This window comes from Ictidomys tridecemlineatus, chromosome 10 (genome assembly GCF_052094955.1).
Source record: "Ictidomys tridecemlineatus isolate mIctTri1 chromosome 10, mIctTri1.hap1, whole genome shotgun sequence".
Lineage (NCBI taxonomy): Eukaryota > Metazoa > Chordata > Mammalia > Rodentia > Sciuridae > Ictidomys > Ictidomys tridecemlineatus.
Window position 1 is genome coordinate 37,705,247 of NC_135486.1, and position 18,507 is coordinate 37,723,753.

The window sequence follows — 18,507 nt, forward strand, 5'->3', positions numbered from 1 at the left end:
TCTAAATATAGAGTAAAGATAACTGCCCAAGCCAGTTCTATTTGCTTGCATAAATAATCATTAATCTGGGAAAAACTAAACTATGTATTTTCTAATGAAATATTATAAATTTGTACCTATTTTACTTTATAGTATGGTTTTAGAAATTCATATTGAGGATCATATGTTTAATTATATTAGTTATATTCTTTACTGAACATTATTAATGATTCTCAGTCTTATTGTTCTATAGAATATTTTTAGTTTAAAAATTCTTAACTTTTCAAATGTGGCATATAATATAAGAATGTACTATTAATGTTGGGTTTTTAAATGTTATTCTAAAATTAATTTTAAAATATTTTGAAAAGTATCTTTAATTAAAAAATTATTTCAGTTATAATTTATATATTTATTTTGAGAAAGTCAAATCAATTGCTATCTTTTAACCTAGGTGAAAGCTAAGCAGTAAAATATTTGTTCATAATATATGTAGTAAGCTGTGTAACTTTGGTCACATAGCTATCTCTTATTTTTTATATGCAAGTTGGCATTAAGGAGCAATGTTGCTTGGCGTTTGAGATCATGGACTCTGGAGAATGTCTGGGTTCATAGCTATATGTTCTACTATGTGACCTTGCACAAGTTAATTACTCTTTGAACCTCAACTTACTAATCTGAATTCTTAGATGATACTTATCTATCATAAAATTGTTTTGAACACTATATTTTAAAATGAAAGAGAGTATAAGAGTACCTGGCAAATGTGAAACAAAGAGATTAACAGTTAACGGTTTGAGTTCAGGACTCAGTGTGCCTGACAAGTTCAAATCCATATTCTGTCACGGAATAATCATATTAAGATCTTGAAAATTGTACTCAGTCTTTCAGTTTCGATATCTGTATCAAATTGGATTGTAGTGAGAATTAAATGAGATAATGCTTATAAAGCAACAGTTACCTATAAAAAAATAAGCATTCTTTATGTGTTAGATATTAAAAGTTGTTATTAGTTTGTCTTGATTTTGTTGTAGAGCACATTAAAATTTTCCAATTTTGGATTATGAGGGAAAAATACACTAAAGAATTTTGAGTTTTTGACTACACTCATCAGATTTAATCTTCAAATGTGTATTAACCTAAACCAGTTATTGACTGCATCTTTTTAAATAGAGATTTAAAAGGCCAGTCTTAGGAGGTGAGGGACATTTTCAAATAGATTTACTTGCCTACAGTAGATAATCTAAAAGGCTTGAAAAGGTTTATATATAGATAAATTAACCATATTAGAAGTACTTATGCAGAATGGCTCTGTAAGCAGGTTCATAGTATAAATAACATTTTAAGGGAAATTCCATCTTTCAGTGAATGAAAATGTATATTTTTAATTAGTGAGGTCTAATTGTAATTTAGTTTTTTGTTGATAATGTGCAGCATTCACATCTTTGATCTTATTGTATCTTCTATCGAAATTCTATGTGATAGAAGTGAGATTTAGCAAATCTTTTTGTACTCAGAACTATTACTGGCCATCTTCTAGTATTATGTTATTTAAAATAATGTTATTTTAGCCCAGAGATGACGATGACAATAGAAATTTGAAGATTTTTAATATTTTCTGTTCGACATGCTATTTAATTTTTTTTGTTTATAGCAGTATCACTATTTAAAATCATAAATACATATTTTATATGAATGGAAAATTGACAAGTGATAGCTTCAGAGGGAGTTGTGTGAGTAGTATATTTACAACAGGCTATTGTACATTTTCCTTTTACTAGTGGAAAAAGCCTTTTTTTTAAAAAATCTAAAAGTTTATAATACTTATAAAGGCCACTACCTACATTTGTTGATTTGGCTTTATTTAGTGAGTGAAGTTTTTTTACATGGAATTAGAGGAGCAAAAGGGAAAAATCCCAAATGTTTTATAACTAAGCTGACCTTAACCAGGACACCATACTTATATTTTCCTCTGAAATACTCTGTTGATGTTTCTAATGTAACTTGTTAAAAGCTAAACTAATAATTTACCTCTCTTCTTTTAATTCATTCTTTCCCCCCATGCCCTAAAGCATATATCTTTCCTCTAATTTTTTTTTATGTTTGTTAGTGGAATTACCATTTACTCCATCACTCAAACTGGGAACTGTAATTATCCTTATTGCTTCCTCATCCTCATTGGGTCATTATCAATTTTCCTTAAACAAAGTCTAGAATTCATTTATTTTCTTGGCCACTGTTGCTACCATTTAGTTGAAGAACTGGTCACACCTTTCCATATTCGCTCCCTCTCATTTTCCAGTTTTATGAGTGTTTTATCAATATGGTTTTATAAGGCAAACCTGTAATCATGTAGTATAAAATCGTTAAGTATAAAATCGTTAGGATGATAATCAAGGTTCTTAAACAGTTTGGAGCTTGCTTTCATTTTCAGTCATAGCTCCTAGAATATATTCTTTATCTTTCCTGAATACTCATTCACTAATTCATTTATTCATTTATTTACATGTCTGTATGTCAGCTATGTGATGCTGTGCTAGGTGTGTTGAGGACACAGACATAAATAAGACAGTCATGATTGTTGTTCATTAGTGCTTTTAAAATTGCCATTTCCATTATTTCTACCTTTATGCTTTGTTATCTGTCCTTTTACTATTTATTCAGTTTGTATTAGTCTTTTTTTAAAATCAAATGTATCTCCTTTCTAAGTCATTTTGTGACTTTTTCAGATGGTGTTGTTTCTTTGTGTTCCAGTAATAATTTATACTTGTACCTTTATTATAGTCCTTACTGTACTATATTATATTATATTATATTATGTTATATTATATTTACTTGTTTACAGTTTATTCTTCCCACTAAGTTGAAATTTTTTTTAAAAAAAACAAACAGGAGGGAGGAAAACAAAAGAGTAACACAGAAATTTGGGGGTTGAGTAACACAGAAATGCAGTTTGAGGTCAGGGATAGGAAAAGACAAGAACACAAGAGAAGAAAAACAGGAGAGGCAGGATGAGTCTTAGTTGAAAACAGACACCAGAGCCACACCGGGTTTGAATTCTGACTCTCCACTTACTAGCAGGGCACGTGGTTTCATATCTCTGTATCTCAGTTTATAATGGGGATGTTAATAAGATCTTTGTGAAGATTAAGTGAATTAATATTTGTAAAGTGCTTAAAATGATGAACAACACATAGTGTATGCTATATGTGTTTATTATTTTTACTAGCAGTAACTTGCTTTATTAATATAAGCAAGGTTTTGTCATTTAGTTTTTGAAGGATGCAAGATTTTCAAGCTGCATAATATCTCATCTTGTGTGGCTAGTTAAGGGCAGTATATTTCTGAGTATATTTTGGGCCTGGGCTAAGAATAAAACTCCTATATGTATTTGCTGCTTATAGTATAATATCAAAGTTATTCTTTTACCTCTTAATGCCATATTCTGTCCTGTTTCTGAAGCTATGAGGAATGCTAATGATAATTCATCCATTTTCCTTTTTACCTCATCCTTCAAGCTTGATGCACACCATTGTTTTCATGTCATACCTTAATATGTTGAGAACAAGGCAGGCAGGGATAATGTCTGGGTCAGACTTCATAGTTGTAGTAATGACCTGTGTCTCAGCACCAACCTGATAAACAGCTGGCAGTATAACCATTCCTGATTACCTCTTCCCTTCACTCTCATTGCCCCTCTCTTGCAGAGTCACTTCTGCTCAGTCTTTTACAACAACACTGTTGACCCCTCTTTGATTAGACTATAATGCCCTACTCAGTTCTGCTCCTGGTATGCCTGGTTTTCAAAAATAAGAAAGAAAGGCTAAGAGATTAAAGCCCTTATCACTGACCAGTCAATGACTTCATTGTTAACAAATAAATTAAATGCTGATTGCCATGGTACATCTGTTTTTAGGAAGACTTAGAGTAGATAACATGTTGAATACTTTTTGAGTGATGGAGAAAGAAGGAGTAGGTTGTGGTTTGTAGGGGATATTTGGGACTTGACATTCCTTCCTAATACTTGTTAGGTACTAGAGATTCAAAAATTTAGTTCATATTTGGCTCTAAATGACCGGTGTAGTGACTGGAGTGAAGTTGAAAGGAAAGAGAGATGGCTGGGGGTTGAAGTTGCAGGAGAGTTTTATCTGTTCTTACTCTACACAATCTCCCCAAGTGGTTTCATGTATTCTTTTGACCAAATTTTGTTGAGAGTCTTGGTAGTTATCAGAGCAGTTTCATTCTGTTTCTGGAATATACAGTGATCTCTTGTCTTTAGAACATCACACATGTTCTTCCTTTTGCCTGAAATGTTAACTAATTCTTATTGGTTCTTAAAATATAATCATGGAGGTCACAACTTTGAGAAAAGCTTACTTGATCCTTCAACACTGGATGTAGTTCTCAGGGTTCTTATTGTTCTCCAATTGTAACCTTTATTATGCTGCATTGTAACTGTTTTCACCAAATTGTTCGAGAAAAGCAGAGAGATGTGTAAATAACTATGCATGGTGTATGGCTGATGCTCCAAAAATATTTGTTGGTTGAGTGAATGAGTGTGATATGGAAAAGAGAAGTGTTAGCTATTCAAGGCAAGGGGAAGAGGCTAAACCAAAAAAGGAGTGTGGTAGTTAATATTGCCGATTCTAAGGCAATATTGTGGATCCCCTTTGACTAGAGTATATATTGAAAAGGAAGCAGGAACTTTAAATAATAATATATTCTCATGAATTTGATAATTCTTGTACATAAGAAATAGTTTTTATTGATTCTTGTTAAAAATTTTGTAATACTCTTCAATGGATTAAACATTTGCTAACTGCCTATTTTGTAGACTCTTGTTTTTCTTTTAAAATTGTTTTGACATAATTTATAGAGAAACTTTTAGAAAATTTGAATGAGTGCTGTTGATTGTATTTAACAGCTGTCATTAAACTTTGGGCTTCTTTTTATAAACTATTTTAAACTATGATGATTTAAAAATATAGTTCAAATAAGGCACTAATCTAACTTATGTATGAGGGTTTCCTTTTTATTTGTAGCTTAAAGAAAAATAAATGCTTACAGCTGTGACTTTTTTTTCTCTAGTATCTCCAGAGGCAGTTGGATTTTTGTCAGCTGTTGGGGTGTTTATTATCTTGATGCTGCTCCTTTTTCTCTATATTAATAAGAAGTTCTGTTTTGAAAATGTTGGCGGGTTTCCAGATCTTGGTTCAGGATACAATACAAGGAAGAATTCACAAGACAAAATGTGTAAGTATCATATTACTTCTTTTCTTTTTATCTGTATTCTTTATTCATTTTAATACATACAATAAGAAAATTGGCTTTGACATATAATAAACTTATATTTGAGCCTCTTCCTTGTAAAAAATGAATAAATTATGTTCAGACATCTGTCTTTTGACTATGAATTGCTAAGTTATTACATAAAGATGAATTGTCTACTATCACAAAATAACATTTTTATTTTTCATTTATAATATATGCTTTTAGAAGAAAGAGATATCTGATTACTTTATATAGCTCAAATACATTGTCACATAGATTTCTAGAGAGCTTTCTCCCCATACCCCCAGAAAGTTTTTGATACTAGTCACACTTTTTCTTTACCTGCAGTATACTTTTCAGCTGCTGGATAATTTTATTGCTTGGAGGAGGTGATTTTTTCCTACTAATTTAATGTATAGATAAATTCTGATTATAAAAAGCAGTGTTCACTCTCTCCCTTGGCACTATAGGCATTATATTACTTAGTATTTACATATTGGGGAAGGCAGTTTATGATGTTATTCTTTATTTTTTGCAAAGCTTTTTTTGCAGGGTTTTTCTTTTGCTTCTTTATTAAATAAGAATTTTTAAATTTTCAATTTCCAAAGATAAAGGATAAAATTTTTAATTTAGAAGAGTTTCCATGAGTGCCTGTCGTGGTGGTGCACGCCTGTAATCCCAGCGAGTGGAGTGGGGAAGCTGAGGCAGGAGGATCCCATGTTCAAGGCAACCTCAGAAACTTAGTGAGGCCCTAAGCAACTTAGTAAGACCCTAAGCAACTTAGTAAGACCCTATCTCAAAGTGAAATAGGACTAGGGATATGGCTCAGTGGTTAAGTGTCCCTGGTTTTTTAATCCACATTACAAAAAAAAAAAAAAGTTTTGATGAGTAATAGCTTTGATGAGTAATAGCAGAGAAGCCTTGTCTTTCTTGTTTGTATACATATGTTGGAGACATGCTTTTTTTTTTCAACTTTGATAACTTAAGTGGTGATAATCCCTACTTATAAAAGTCTATTAATTATTAAATTATAGTTTGTGAATTTTGTGTTAGAAATGGTCATACTTCATGTGGTTTTGACTCGGTTAATTTCAGTGTTTCTTATACCTCCTGCTTTTTTTTTTTTTTGGTACTGATGATGAACTACTGAGCTACATTCCTCTTTCTCTTTATCTTTTGTTTTAAGACAGGGCCTCATTAAGTTGCTAAGGCTGGCCTTAAATTTGCAGTCCTCCTGCCTCAGCCTGCTAAGTTGCCTGGTGATAGGCAAGCACTACCAAGCCTAGCTCAGTCCTGCTTTTTGATCATTTGTATGAATGAATTGGTTAAAGATATTTCTTTTAGTGTCTGTTGTTCATTCTCTTGTTCAGCATTTCTGATTTTTCTTTGGTCAAATAAACTCTCTTTATCCCCATAAAAATTATTAAGGACCCTGAAGAGCTTTTATTTATGTGGGTTATATATATTAACGTGGGCCATATTAGAAGTTAAAACTTACAAAGTTTAAAAATATATCTTGTCAATTAAAAAAACTAAAAGGCTATTGCATGTAATTTAAATAACATTCTTAATATTTTAAAAAATTATGTATTTTCCAAAACCTAAAAGAAAAGTTTAGAAAAAAAGAGTGAGAATTTTTTTAAATTTTTACATTTTCTTGCAAAACAAAGAAATTTATTATAACTGGCATAATGGGAGACAGCTGAATTCTGGTATCTGCTTCTACATTCAATCTGTTATATAGTCTCTGGAAAACCCCACTGTGAACCTGTAAGCAAATTAGAGTAGAAAAGTTAAATATTCCCTTACTGTTAATATAACAAGTTTGACCTTGAGGAGCTGAGGTGTCAGGGACTATCTTAATTTTTCTGAGTCCTGTTTTTTTCTTTTATTTATTAAATAGGAAGAATATTTATCAGATAGAGTTGTTATAAAATCAAATAAGATAAAATTTTCACGTTATAATACTTTAAAGTGCCACTCAATAGATATCTGCACCTGCTCTCTCATTCTTACCTCTGTGCAAAATTGTCAATGTATTTTCCCCATAATATTTTTTATTTGAAATGATGTTGGTAGTTTGTTAATAGGATAGTTCCCTTATGTAGACTATTAATAAATAAACTGAAAGTACATAATAAAAATCCTTTTTATATTCTTCTTTCAGGTATAGAATAAAAACCAATAGTGTTTGAGGGGAAAATATTATCTTGCTGCTGTTGTGATAGCTATGGAGTGGGAAAAAAATGTCATTACATTTAAACCAAGTGGTTTGATTTGTTTTTGAAGAGTCTTTACTTCAACATATTTCTACCAATGCTTTATGAATTTACAGAAAAATTAAAAGGCACTGTATGAAATACTAATTGAGCTAAGGAGTAGCAACATTTAAGTATTAAATCCAAGTTCCAAAGTAGTTGATATTTTGAGAAGAGAAAATTCCATTGTTGTACCTTTTAGGAACAAGAAATTAGAAAATGGCATTTTTCAAAAATTTTCAACAGAATCTGCGGGGAGTGTCCTCCCTGGTGGACACAATCAGTAGTGCTGTAGAAGACTTGACCACTGCTGTTGGGGAGGTCAGCTATGCTTTAACTGACTCAGTTGCTGAGCAGGTAACAAGTATGATAAATGGCTTTCGCCCTGAAGAGGAAATTTCAGCCACAGAAGAAACTGTGAATACTTCTGAGTCAAAAAATACCAGGTTACCAGAAGTCTCCAACAACACTGCTTGTCAGAAAACACAGTCCAATTTAGAGCACAGAGCAAAGGAAATAAATTGTAATAATACTTTTGCTTCTCAAGAGCAAGGAATGCATGAAGAAAGATTATTTAAACACACTAATGATAGGCTACAGACTCTATCAGAGTATCAAGAAACTGGTAATGGTAGTGATTCTTCTTTGAAAGGCTACATGAAAAATGATGGGATCTCAGTTATGAAGCAGAATACAAAACCTGAATCTACTTGTCATGGACTTGAAAGTATTGACAGATGTAAAAAAATTGAATTAGGAATCTCCAATGATGGTAAGAATGATTTAAGGGAGGTAAGATATCAAGAAATGAAAGAAAATGAGAATACCACCAATGGAATAAGCATACTGTATGAAAAAAAGAAATATATTGTTACAGATAATCATAAAAGAGAAGAATATGCTAAATCTCAATATGCGTTTTTGGGACGAGATCAAGAGAAAATAGGCCATTTCAATAAAAGTGAACATCTTATTGATTTAGGGCATTCTGATCATTCAGAGGAAGCTGAAAAACATATTAAAGGTAAAGAATTCAAAGGGAATGAATGTTCTCCAAAAGATATTTTGACAAGCAATAGACAGAAACCTACTATGAAAGAAGATATGTATCCAGCATCATCAACTAATTCTAAAAATAAGTTTTCTGGAAAAATCAATCAACAAATAAACCTAACAAAATACCACAAAATGAAAGGAGACATTAAAACAAAGAAAAATGAAGCCAATTCTTCCAAGAAGGGAACAGCAAAGAGTAAAGTTGAAAAATATTCTAAGATAGTACCAGAAAAAGGTGAGGTCTCCTAATGTTGGTTTGAGTGATTAAATTTCCTCCTGAGTTTTTGTTTTTGATTAGGAAAACAATATCCAAATTTCCTAACTTTCCTGTCTGTGCCTGTGTATCTAATTAAAAAATTTCTTGAATCTTCATACTGGGTAATATTTAAAAGTCTTTTTAAAAAAGAATCATTTCAGGAGCCTTTGTGTTATTGGTATACCACAAAGTATGGCTGCTGATTCCTACATCATTTGGCCATATTTTCTCCCCTTGATACTGACATTGAATCCAGTGGCACTCCCATCACTGAGACACATCCCCAGTGCTTTTTATTTTTTATTTTGAGATAGTTTCTCCCTAAGTTGCCTAGGCTAGCCTTGATATTGGTTCCTCTTGTCTCAGCCTCCTGAATTGCTGAGATTGTAAGCACCCAGCTATTTTTTCCTTATTTTCTTTTTTTCTAGGGATTGAACCCAGGCCCTATATCCCCTGCCTCCTAACTTTTCTTAATGGCCATTTGTTTTACAACCAGAAACTCTGTGGTTTTCTTCAGGAAAGTGTATGCTTTAGTCAGTTTATTTGGTATCCTCTACTGGTATTTTAAATGTTTAACTCATAAGTCCTTTATACAGCATTGTTCTTCAAATCTGCCCTAGTAAGAATTTAAATAAAATGTTTTCTATTTTTCCTTGAGAGCAGATCTTATTTTATTGAATAACATGCTTAAGGATATGTATTTATTCATTTAGCCATACTTTAAAAATTTTATGACTACTTAGTTCAGAATGAGTATACATGAACAATAAATTATTATTCATAAGTTCTTTATATTGAATTAAAATTCTGTGTAAACATTTGTAGTTTTCCACCATAGTATTTGTGAAATTTTCAAAACATCATTGCAGTTTATACTGTATTAACTGCAATATGCTTCTGATAATCCTTTGTCATTTCCATTTATTGCGGGTCTAATCACAAGACTAAAAATACACTGATTTTTATGAAATATTCATCTGGAATTTTCTGTAAATTAACTTTCTTATAAAATAACAGTCTATTATAGTAGTTTTTGAATGTGAGATTCAGTAGTTTTTGGCAATTCTGGTTTAGTAGCCTTATTATTCAAAGTAGCAAAAATAAATAAAATAAACAAAGTAAAATATTTTACATAATATTTTATTCAGAAAATAACAATATGATAAACATCAGTAATGAATCTATTATACATAGAAAAACAAGGTTTTTAATTTTGTTTTGCTTTGTTTTCATTAGAAAGCATGTTGTTACCTAAAGAAACCAAATATCCCTCGAGTCTTCCTGAGTATAGTTAGTACTAAACTTAAACATGTTGTATTCCAAAAATCATTTTGAGAGTATTTTGACCCACAGATTAATCCTATCTTTAGCCACACTATAGTATTACTAATACCTGTGTTTTAGGTCTTGGCATAGGAGTTATAAGATACAGAATAAAGAGGAAGAGTTTTCTTTTTTACTTCTGAATATAAGGCTACTTCAAGTAGCATTTTATAATAGATGAAGTTTGATTACAGGGTAGGTGCCTTCACAGGGCTTCAGTCCTCCTGCTGCCTTAAACCCACCACTGTGGTATCTTCAAAGTGCCCACAACTGTGAATAGTCAGAAGGCTGTGGTTCTAGACCAGCTCTGCCATCTTCTTGACACTGTTCAGTAGAACTTTCAGTGGTAAAGTTCTGCATGTTGGCATTATTCCTTATATTACCTACTAGCTATATGTGACTATGAGCCCTTGAAATGTGGCTGATAGTATAGAAACTGGGATTTTAAATTTTGTTTAATTTTAACTAATTTAAATTTAAATAGTCACATGAGACTGTTGGCTACACAATGAGTAATACGTTTTATGAAATCATGAACTATTCTAACTGCTGCTAGTGATTTTAAAAATAATATAAAATTTATATCTCTTGAAAATTTTGTTTGAAATTTAGGTATATTTAAGTAAAAATTTTCTAGTAATACCACTTTTCACAGATAATAAATCTTAGCAGCTTAGTATATATCTTTCCAGACATAGATTGAATGTCTGTGTACATGTATTGCATGAAGGAGTGTATAGAATGTATGTGCATCTGTGTGTGTGTGTGTGTGATATGATAGGAATATAACCATACCTTGTATGATGTAACTTCTTCTTTTCTCTTAACATGATGTTCTAATTATTGTCTGTGAGTACTTATAAATTTACCACTTTACTTCTAAGACTGTATAGTAAATATGTCATTGTATAAACACATTATAAGTTATTAACCAAGGCCCAGTGATGGACATTTTGGTTATATATTATTTTGTTTTTCTTCTGCTATTAAACATAATGCTGTGACTTGTCTCAAACATATATCTTTGTTCACCTGTCAGTTTTCTTTGGCTGAATTCTCAGAAATGGATTTGGCAAATTCCTAGAAAAGAATCAAAGACACTTGGCAGATTTAAGAATTAGATATATTTTGCCAACTGTTCTCTAGAATCCCAGCGCCTTGGGAGGCTGAGGCAGGAGGATCTCTAATTCAAAGCCAGCCTCAGCAACAGCATGGTGCTAAGCAACTCAGTGAGACCCTGTCTCTAAAAAAAATACAAAAAAGGGCTGGGAATATGGCTCAGTGGTTGAGGGCCTCTGAGTTCAATCCCCAGTACCAAAAAAAAAAAAATTGTACCAGTTATAATTTCACCAATAATTATGTCTGCCCATTTCTGTTTCACTGGTAGTACTGAGCATTGCCAGTTTTGAAATTATTGTCCAAAATGAAAATAAAAAATGTATCTTATTAACTATTTGAATCAGATCTCTATATACTGACAGCAACCATAACTTCATTTGTTTATTACTGATCCTTTTAAAAGGTTTGTAATTTCCTTTATATGTCTCAAGATTGAAAAATTCCTGGGACTAAGATTATTTAAAGAATTAAAATACACAAATTGATTTTTTTCCATTAAAACATAAAAATCTAAAGCTTAGATGTCTTACATGAAAAATTATATTTCTCTAAAGCTGAAAATTCAGGGATTCAGGGTGTGTGTATGTATGTTTGTGTATGCACCTATAAAACACTATGCTTTAAAGGACAGTTTAAGGGATTTTCAAGGATTTCAATAATTTCAAGGATTATCTCTTAATTGATTTCATCTATATGCTGAGATGTATATGTGTGTCACATACATATGGATGTAAAACTTTAGCAAATTTCTTTTTTTTTCTTTTTTTTATTGGTTGTTCACAACATTACAAAGCTCTTGACATATCATATTTCATACATTAGATTCAAGTGGGTTATGAACTCCCTTTAGCAAATTTATAATGTTTTATTGCGTTTAAATGATCATTTCCTCTTCCTGTCATTCCAAATAGATAATTCCTATATGGACAAAGATGAGCATGGTTCATCCTCTGAAAGTGAAGATGAAGCACTGGGTAAATATCATGAGGCCTTATCCAGAACACATAATTCTAGACTACAGTTGGTAGATTCTAGAAAAAAGAACTACGCTTGGGAAACAAGACAAAAATACAGTCCTTTATCTGCAGAGTATGATGGATATAGTAGTGAAGCATCAATAGACGAAGGTAAGACAGTTTATTTTGTTTTTGTTTTTAAATGACACATTACTATCTTAGATTCTTTTTTACATCTAAAATTGTAAGCATCAGTGGTTGTACAGTAAACAAGAAGACATCAGAGTCACCTTTGTGAGAATATAATTTATTGAAATCATTGGGCTCAAGCTATAAATCAAAACTAGTACTGAAACACCAAAAAGTAAAACACTGAATAATACAAGTAATATTTAGATTGTAGCTCTCATTTCACAATGAACATATATGCCTAACATGCATGATATAGAAGAAATGAATGTGGTATTCACATGGGTGGAATCAGTTCTCATATACTGTTACAGAAGCTTATAGCATCTATGTACCTCACAGTGTTGAATATGACTCCAGTATGTTAATGTCAGCTTTTTCATTCAGTATGCCCCTGAATATCAGCCAGATGCTTCACATGGTATGCAGCAGAAAAAATTGTGATCTGTTCTGTGCAGAAGGAAAAGATATTCTGAGATGAATTTTTTGAGGGCTGATACTATATTACATGATGCTTTAAAAGCAATTTAAGGGATTTTCAAGGATTTCATTAATTTTAAGGACTATTTTGTCTCTAATTGGTTTCATTTTATGTGCTGACCTGGACTTTAAAACACAATCTTTTTATATCTTTCTGTAATATAAATAAAAAGGTTTTGCCATTAATTAAAATATTTCCACATTAAAAATACATTGTTCACTTGCTTGAACACATGATGAAATATATGACTCCTTCTAGCAATTAAAGTCTTACCCAAGAGTATTAAATTGTCAAAGGGGCCGGATCATCAATTTTTGTTTTTGGCTTCCTGCTAACTGAAAATTGGTATGCCTCAATTTTGTTTTTGCTAATACATAGATATAATAAATTAACCAAATACAAAATGATTATTATCTAGAAGGTTTATTAAGAGACACAAAGGAAGAAATAAAAAGTATCAGATATATCTAAATAGTACAAAGCAGTAAACCCAGTCCCCAGTTTATGTGTACCTCTGGCAAATGAATAATAGAGCAGAAAGAATGGATTTTAAAAGCTGACCTTTGTAGACATTCTGGCTATCTTTTAACATATTAGCTAGGAAACCTATCATCAATTTTTTAGGTGTTTCATTGTGTCTAAAACATGGTTAACACCAATCTGGTAGGATTGTCTCATGAGTATCAATTGATATCTGTAGTACAGTTTTTAGTTAGTGTCTGGTACCTAGTAGGTAATTTATCAGTCAGTATAATTGAAGATGGGGGTAGTGAAAGCACAGTGGTGGTGACGGTAATGAGTAGTCATGAGCAAGGCTTGAGTTTGGGGTCTGTGACCCTAGATAGTTTCCTTTCTGTAGATGCAGTTAAGGATTTTTTTTTTTTCCCTACTCACTCCTTCTTGCCCCTCACACTCTGTTCTCTGCTGTCTTGATTGTATTTCGACATAGTCCTATTATTCTGACATGGCTCTGGAACTGGTCCACTTGTCTGAGAGTCACTTCATTTCATTTTCCCTAGATACCTAATCAGAACTCCTACAAATTTCTACTTGAAATTGTTTGACAAAACACTCAGAGTAGATTAATTTTAAGTATTCTCAAATTAGATTCATTAGTTTAAAAACATTTATTGAAAACTTTTTATTATGCTAGATACTGTGTATATAAAGATAAATATAAAACAAGCTTGTATCTCACAAAAAGTCTACAAATTGGAGGAGGAAATTCAGTTATGCAGCCACATGAACAAAGTAATGTAGAAATATGGTGGAGGAAACTTTGGGAGGTGGGGATGAAGTCTAGGTGAACTGGACTTGGGTGACAACTGTATAAACAGTCACAGAATAGTGTTTTTATGAAATCATGAAAACAAAATGTATTTCAGGGCCTCTAACTTAGGATCTGTGTATGGAGAAGTGGCAGGTAATAGGGCTGACTGCTCCACTAAGTAGTTTGAATATTGTCTTATATAAAGTACGCCAGTGTTCTGGCAGTCTGGAAGACTGGAAGATTTTTAGGTAGGACTCTATGGCACTTTCAGATCAATGCTTTTAGGGAACATTATTTAAATACTATAATAGAAGAATTGGAAGAACAAGAGGAGGAAGAGGCACAGTTAAATAGTGATTACACTTTTACTAGCGAAAATTTAGAGATGAAACATACATAGCTATAGGGATGAAGTCAGTATGTCTTGGTGAATAATTAAATGTGTACAGTGAGTGAAGAATCAAGATATTTAGGCCGGATATGGTAGCGCATGTCTGTAATCCTAGCAGTTTGAGAGGTTGAGACAGGAGGATTATGAGTTCAAAGCTAGCCTCAGCAATTTAGCAAGGCCTTAAGTAACTCAGCAAGGCCCTGTCTCCAAATAAAATTTTTAAAAAGGGCTGGTGATGTAGCTCAGTGGTAAGTGCCTCTGGGTTCAATCCCCAGTACCCCCCCCCCAAAAAAAAGAATCAAGAAATTTAGTTCAGAGTATTAGAGAAGTAAGTTTATGGGAGAAGATACTTAATTTGGCCATGTTCAGTTTGATGTGCCTGTGAATTATCCAGATGGAAATATCTTTTTAAAAATGCTGTCATTGGGATTTAAGATGGGAAGAGAACCAAGTGTTAATGTAAGATAACAACAGATTGAGAGAATAGTTTGTATATCCTAGGTTATTAATTTATTTGGTACCAGGGACACACAATCGCTGAGTCCCATCCCCAGCTCTATTTTATATTTTATTTAGAGACAGGGTCTCACTGAGTTGCTTAGAGCCTCACTTTGCTGAGGCTGGCTTTGAACTGGAGATCCTTTGAGCTTCAGCTTCCTGAGCTGCTGGGATTACAGGCATGTGCCACCATGCCTGGTTTATCATCAGTTATTGCTTATTGAAAGATCAAAGCCCAAAACAGGCTCAGTGGAGTTGGAGAAGAATAGAAAGGCATATTTCAGAGTTCAGAATTTTAAGGTGAAGCAGTTTCAAATGAGAGTACATTATGAACACACAGACAAGGATGCAGAAGTACTACAAAGTGCTAGAAGATTTTAGGGAGGGAAGTGAAATAACATTCATTGGGGAAAAAATGAAGGATCCTCAGAGAGAAAATGGTATTTGGCTTTAGCTTTTAAGAATGGGGAGAAAGTTGGTGAGAAGACTAAGTCTAGATATTTAAGATAGACTTTTATAAACTCCAAGATATAAAGTGGTAAAATGTAGTGAATATGGGAACAAAGAAAAGTTCACTTGACTCAAACAGGGGTATATATGCATATAGTGTATATATGAGAGAATAGGAGACAAATGGGAAAGGGAAATGAGGGCTGAAACCTGGTGTGCCTTCCTGACTAAGAAGATTGGGTTGAATCTGTTCTGCAGTGAGAAGTTACTGAATGTTTTTCAACTAGAAACCATGATCAGGGATGTGCTTTAGAAAGATTAATTTAGCAGCAAAAAGGCTACAGGAAATGATATTAATTAAGTGGGTCTTTGGAGTAGTCTGTATGGAAAATGATAAAAATTTTAATTATAGTAGTGGCAATAGGAGGATGGAACAGAAATTAAGGTAATAGAATTTATAGAGTTAAGGAACTAAATATATTTAGAAAAAGAGGATGCTAGGTTCTATCAAATATGATTAGGAGAATAATGATGTCATACCTGGAGAGGGATCCATTCTTTGTTGGAAGTGGGGAGTAAGTAGGAGATATGATATATAGTTGTTTTGTATATGTGGTAAGGCAGAGCGTTTAAGTAATTGGAAATGTTTATCGAGTTTGCAATCATGAAAGGAGTTAGGGAGAAAGATTCTCATATTATATATATTTAGTCATAGAAATCATAAGAGTGGCCTAAAAGAAGGGAGAGATTATGGAGAGAAAATATCACATAAAGAAACAGAAGAGACAGTAAAAGAGATACAGAAGAGAATCAGGAGAATTTTGTATTTTATTATCCATAGAAGGAGAGACTTAAGGAGGGTGGGGAGACTGGCAATTTTGAGAATGCAAGTAAGCCTCCATTTCCAATAGAACTTGATCAATAACTTTCAATATAATAGGATAGAGTAATAAAGAAGTGAGATTGACTGTTGTTAAGGAAAGAATACTTGATAAAGAAGTGTACTTTTGCTGCCTACATTTTCTTATCAACTACTTGCCCTATCAACTTTAAGGAAGAGAAGTAGGTTAAAGGGGTTTATAAACCAACTATTTGCCTTTTCTCTCCCACCTGCCCATAATTACCCTCTTCTGGTATGTATTTGGGGAGGATGGGAATACACATTTTACTCTACTAGGTGTTTACACACCTGCAGAGCTGCCTCTTCAGAAACTGCTCACTACATGACTGATTGCAGAAGGCTCCTGGGAACAGTTTCCTGGGTAGGATGTGGTTCATTTTCTCAAGGCACAAGTAAAGACATGAAGAGAGTTTGCTATTCTTCTCCTTAGTGCTCTGTACCCTTTTTTTCTGCATACTATTGTTACCTACATTTATGAAGATTAGACTCAACTACCATAGGTTGAGGTGATAACCAAAGAGAATTATAAGGTTGAAGGAAAACTATTTTAAAATGTACATCTTTCAGTGACATAGTACTATCTCATTAATGTTAATAAAGAACCTTCAGTCCAGTATTCAGCACCCTAATTCCAGTACAGAACCTTTGGAACAGCCAATATTGGAAGTAAATCTGCTAGTCTTGGGTTAGGGAGAGCCTGAATAGGGACTCTATGAATAGAGACCAGTGCAGGAGAACTTTAACCAGGTAGTAAAAACTACCATTTATTGAGCTCCTACTATGTGCCTGTATGTATGCATTGTTATATTTAGTCTTCTCTACAATTCATTATGGTAGGTAAGATTATCCCCCTTTTACAGCCATGAGGAAATTTTAGATGGGTCAGATAATTTTTAATCTCAGAATCTCATAGCAAGTTATTAAGAACTATACTTGTCAGATCCAGTACAAAATTCATATTATTTGGCTTCTGCTATTTTAATATCTCCCTAAATTTATTTCATCAAGATGATCCCTCAGTTTTTTTTTTTTATATTATAAATCTGAAATCCAGATAGTCAGAAAAAAGCAACAAAAAATGTGATGGCATACTTGTTGATTTTGTTTTCTCCTCTAGGTGGCCATATTAATCTTTTATTTTTATTTTTGGAAACTACAAAAAGGAATGATATCTTCAAGAATATTTTGTAGGAAAAAATAAACATTAAAATAATTTATTTAACTCTTTGTTCATAATTTTATTTTTACTGTGTCATTCTTAATTAAAGATATTTTATTATTAATATATCTTATTTTAAAATGGTCAGTCCTTGAGCCTCTCTTGCTCATCCAACTCATGTTACTTTTACCTTCACCTTCAATAAATCTGTACTTTGCCTGTTAACAAAAAAACGAAACCAAAAAGAATCATATATAGTTTGCTGATATTTAAATTGATGAGCTATACCAGCCTTTGAAGTTTCATTCATGCTAATTAATACTTTCCATTTTCATATTAGTAAATATAAAGATCATATTTAGTGTAAAATTATTGGAATGTCTTTGTTATTTATAGCTTTTCATTCTTAATTCACCTTAGAGATTACCAAGCTATATCTATATATTATAGAAAGCAATATTATTAAAACTGTGTTATTTAAAGTTAATTTAAAATACTATTAAAAATAATTTCCAGTATCGCTGTGTCTTAGAGATATATAAGTTCTATACATATCCCTGTCATTCTTTTCCCTTATGTTTACATCAGGAGCTTCATGCAATTAATTTTGATGTTATCTTAAAATTAGGGTCACTAAAACATAGTTCTTTATTTCTTTTAAAATTATTCTCTTATTGCTTAAAATTAGGGCCATAAAACACTTTTTGTTTCCTTAAAAATTATATTTTAAAAATAATTTAATATTTGGGGCTGGGGCTGTAGCTCAGTGGTAAAGCACTTACGTAGCATGTGTGAAGCACTGAGTTAGAACCTCAGCACCACATTAAAAAATAAATACATAAAATAAAGGTATTGTGTCCATCACAACTAAAATTATTTTTTAAATAATAATTTAATATTTAATAGAAATGATTTTATGTTTATGTTTTCTTTAAGAACTTTTAAACTAA

The 18,507-nt window shown here is 32.2% G+C and overlaps 1 protein-coding gene across 9 annotated transcripts in view; it reads left to right on the plus strand.

Annotated features, from left to right (window-relative positions):
- Syt14 (synaptotagmin 14) overlaps positions 1 to 18,507 on the plus strand; it is a 220,810-nt gene that overhangs the window by 55,957 nt on the left and 146,346 nt on the right. For 5 of the 9 annotated variants that reach the window (XM_078022756.1, XM_078022757.1, XM_078022758.1 and 2 more), the window contains 2 exons: positions 5,068 to 5,232; positions 12,174 to 12,389. In XM_078022756.1, the coding sequence (XP_077878882.1) occupies positions 5,068 to 5,232; positions 12,174 to 12,389 (381 nt within the window). Of the gene's footprint in view, positions 1 to 5,067; positions 5,233 to 7,462; positions 8,800 to 12,173; positions 12,390 to 18,507 lie in introns of those variants that run through there. The other 4 variants (XM_040277090.2, XM_040277092.2, XM_040277091.2 and 1 more) reach the window with 4 other exon arrangements.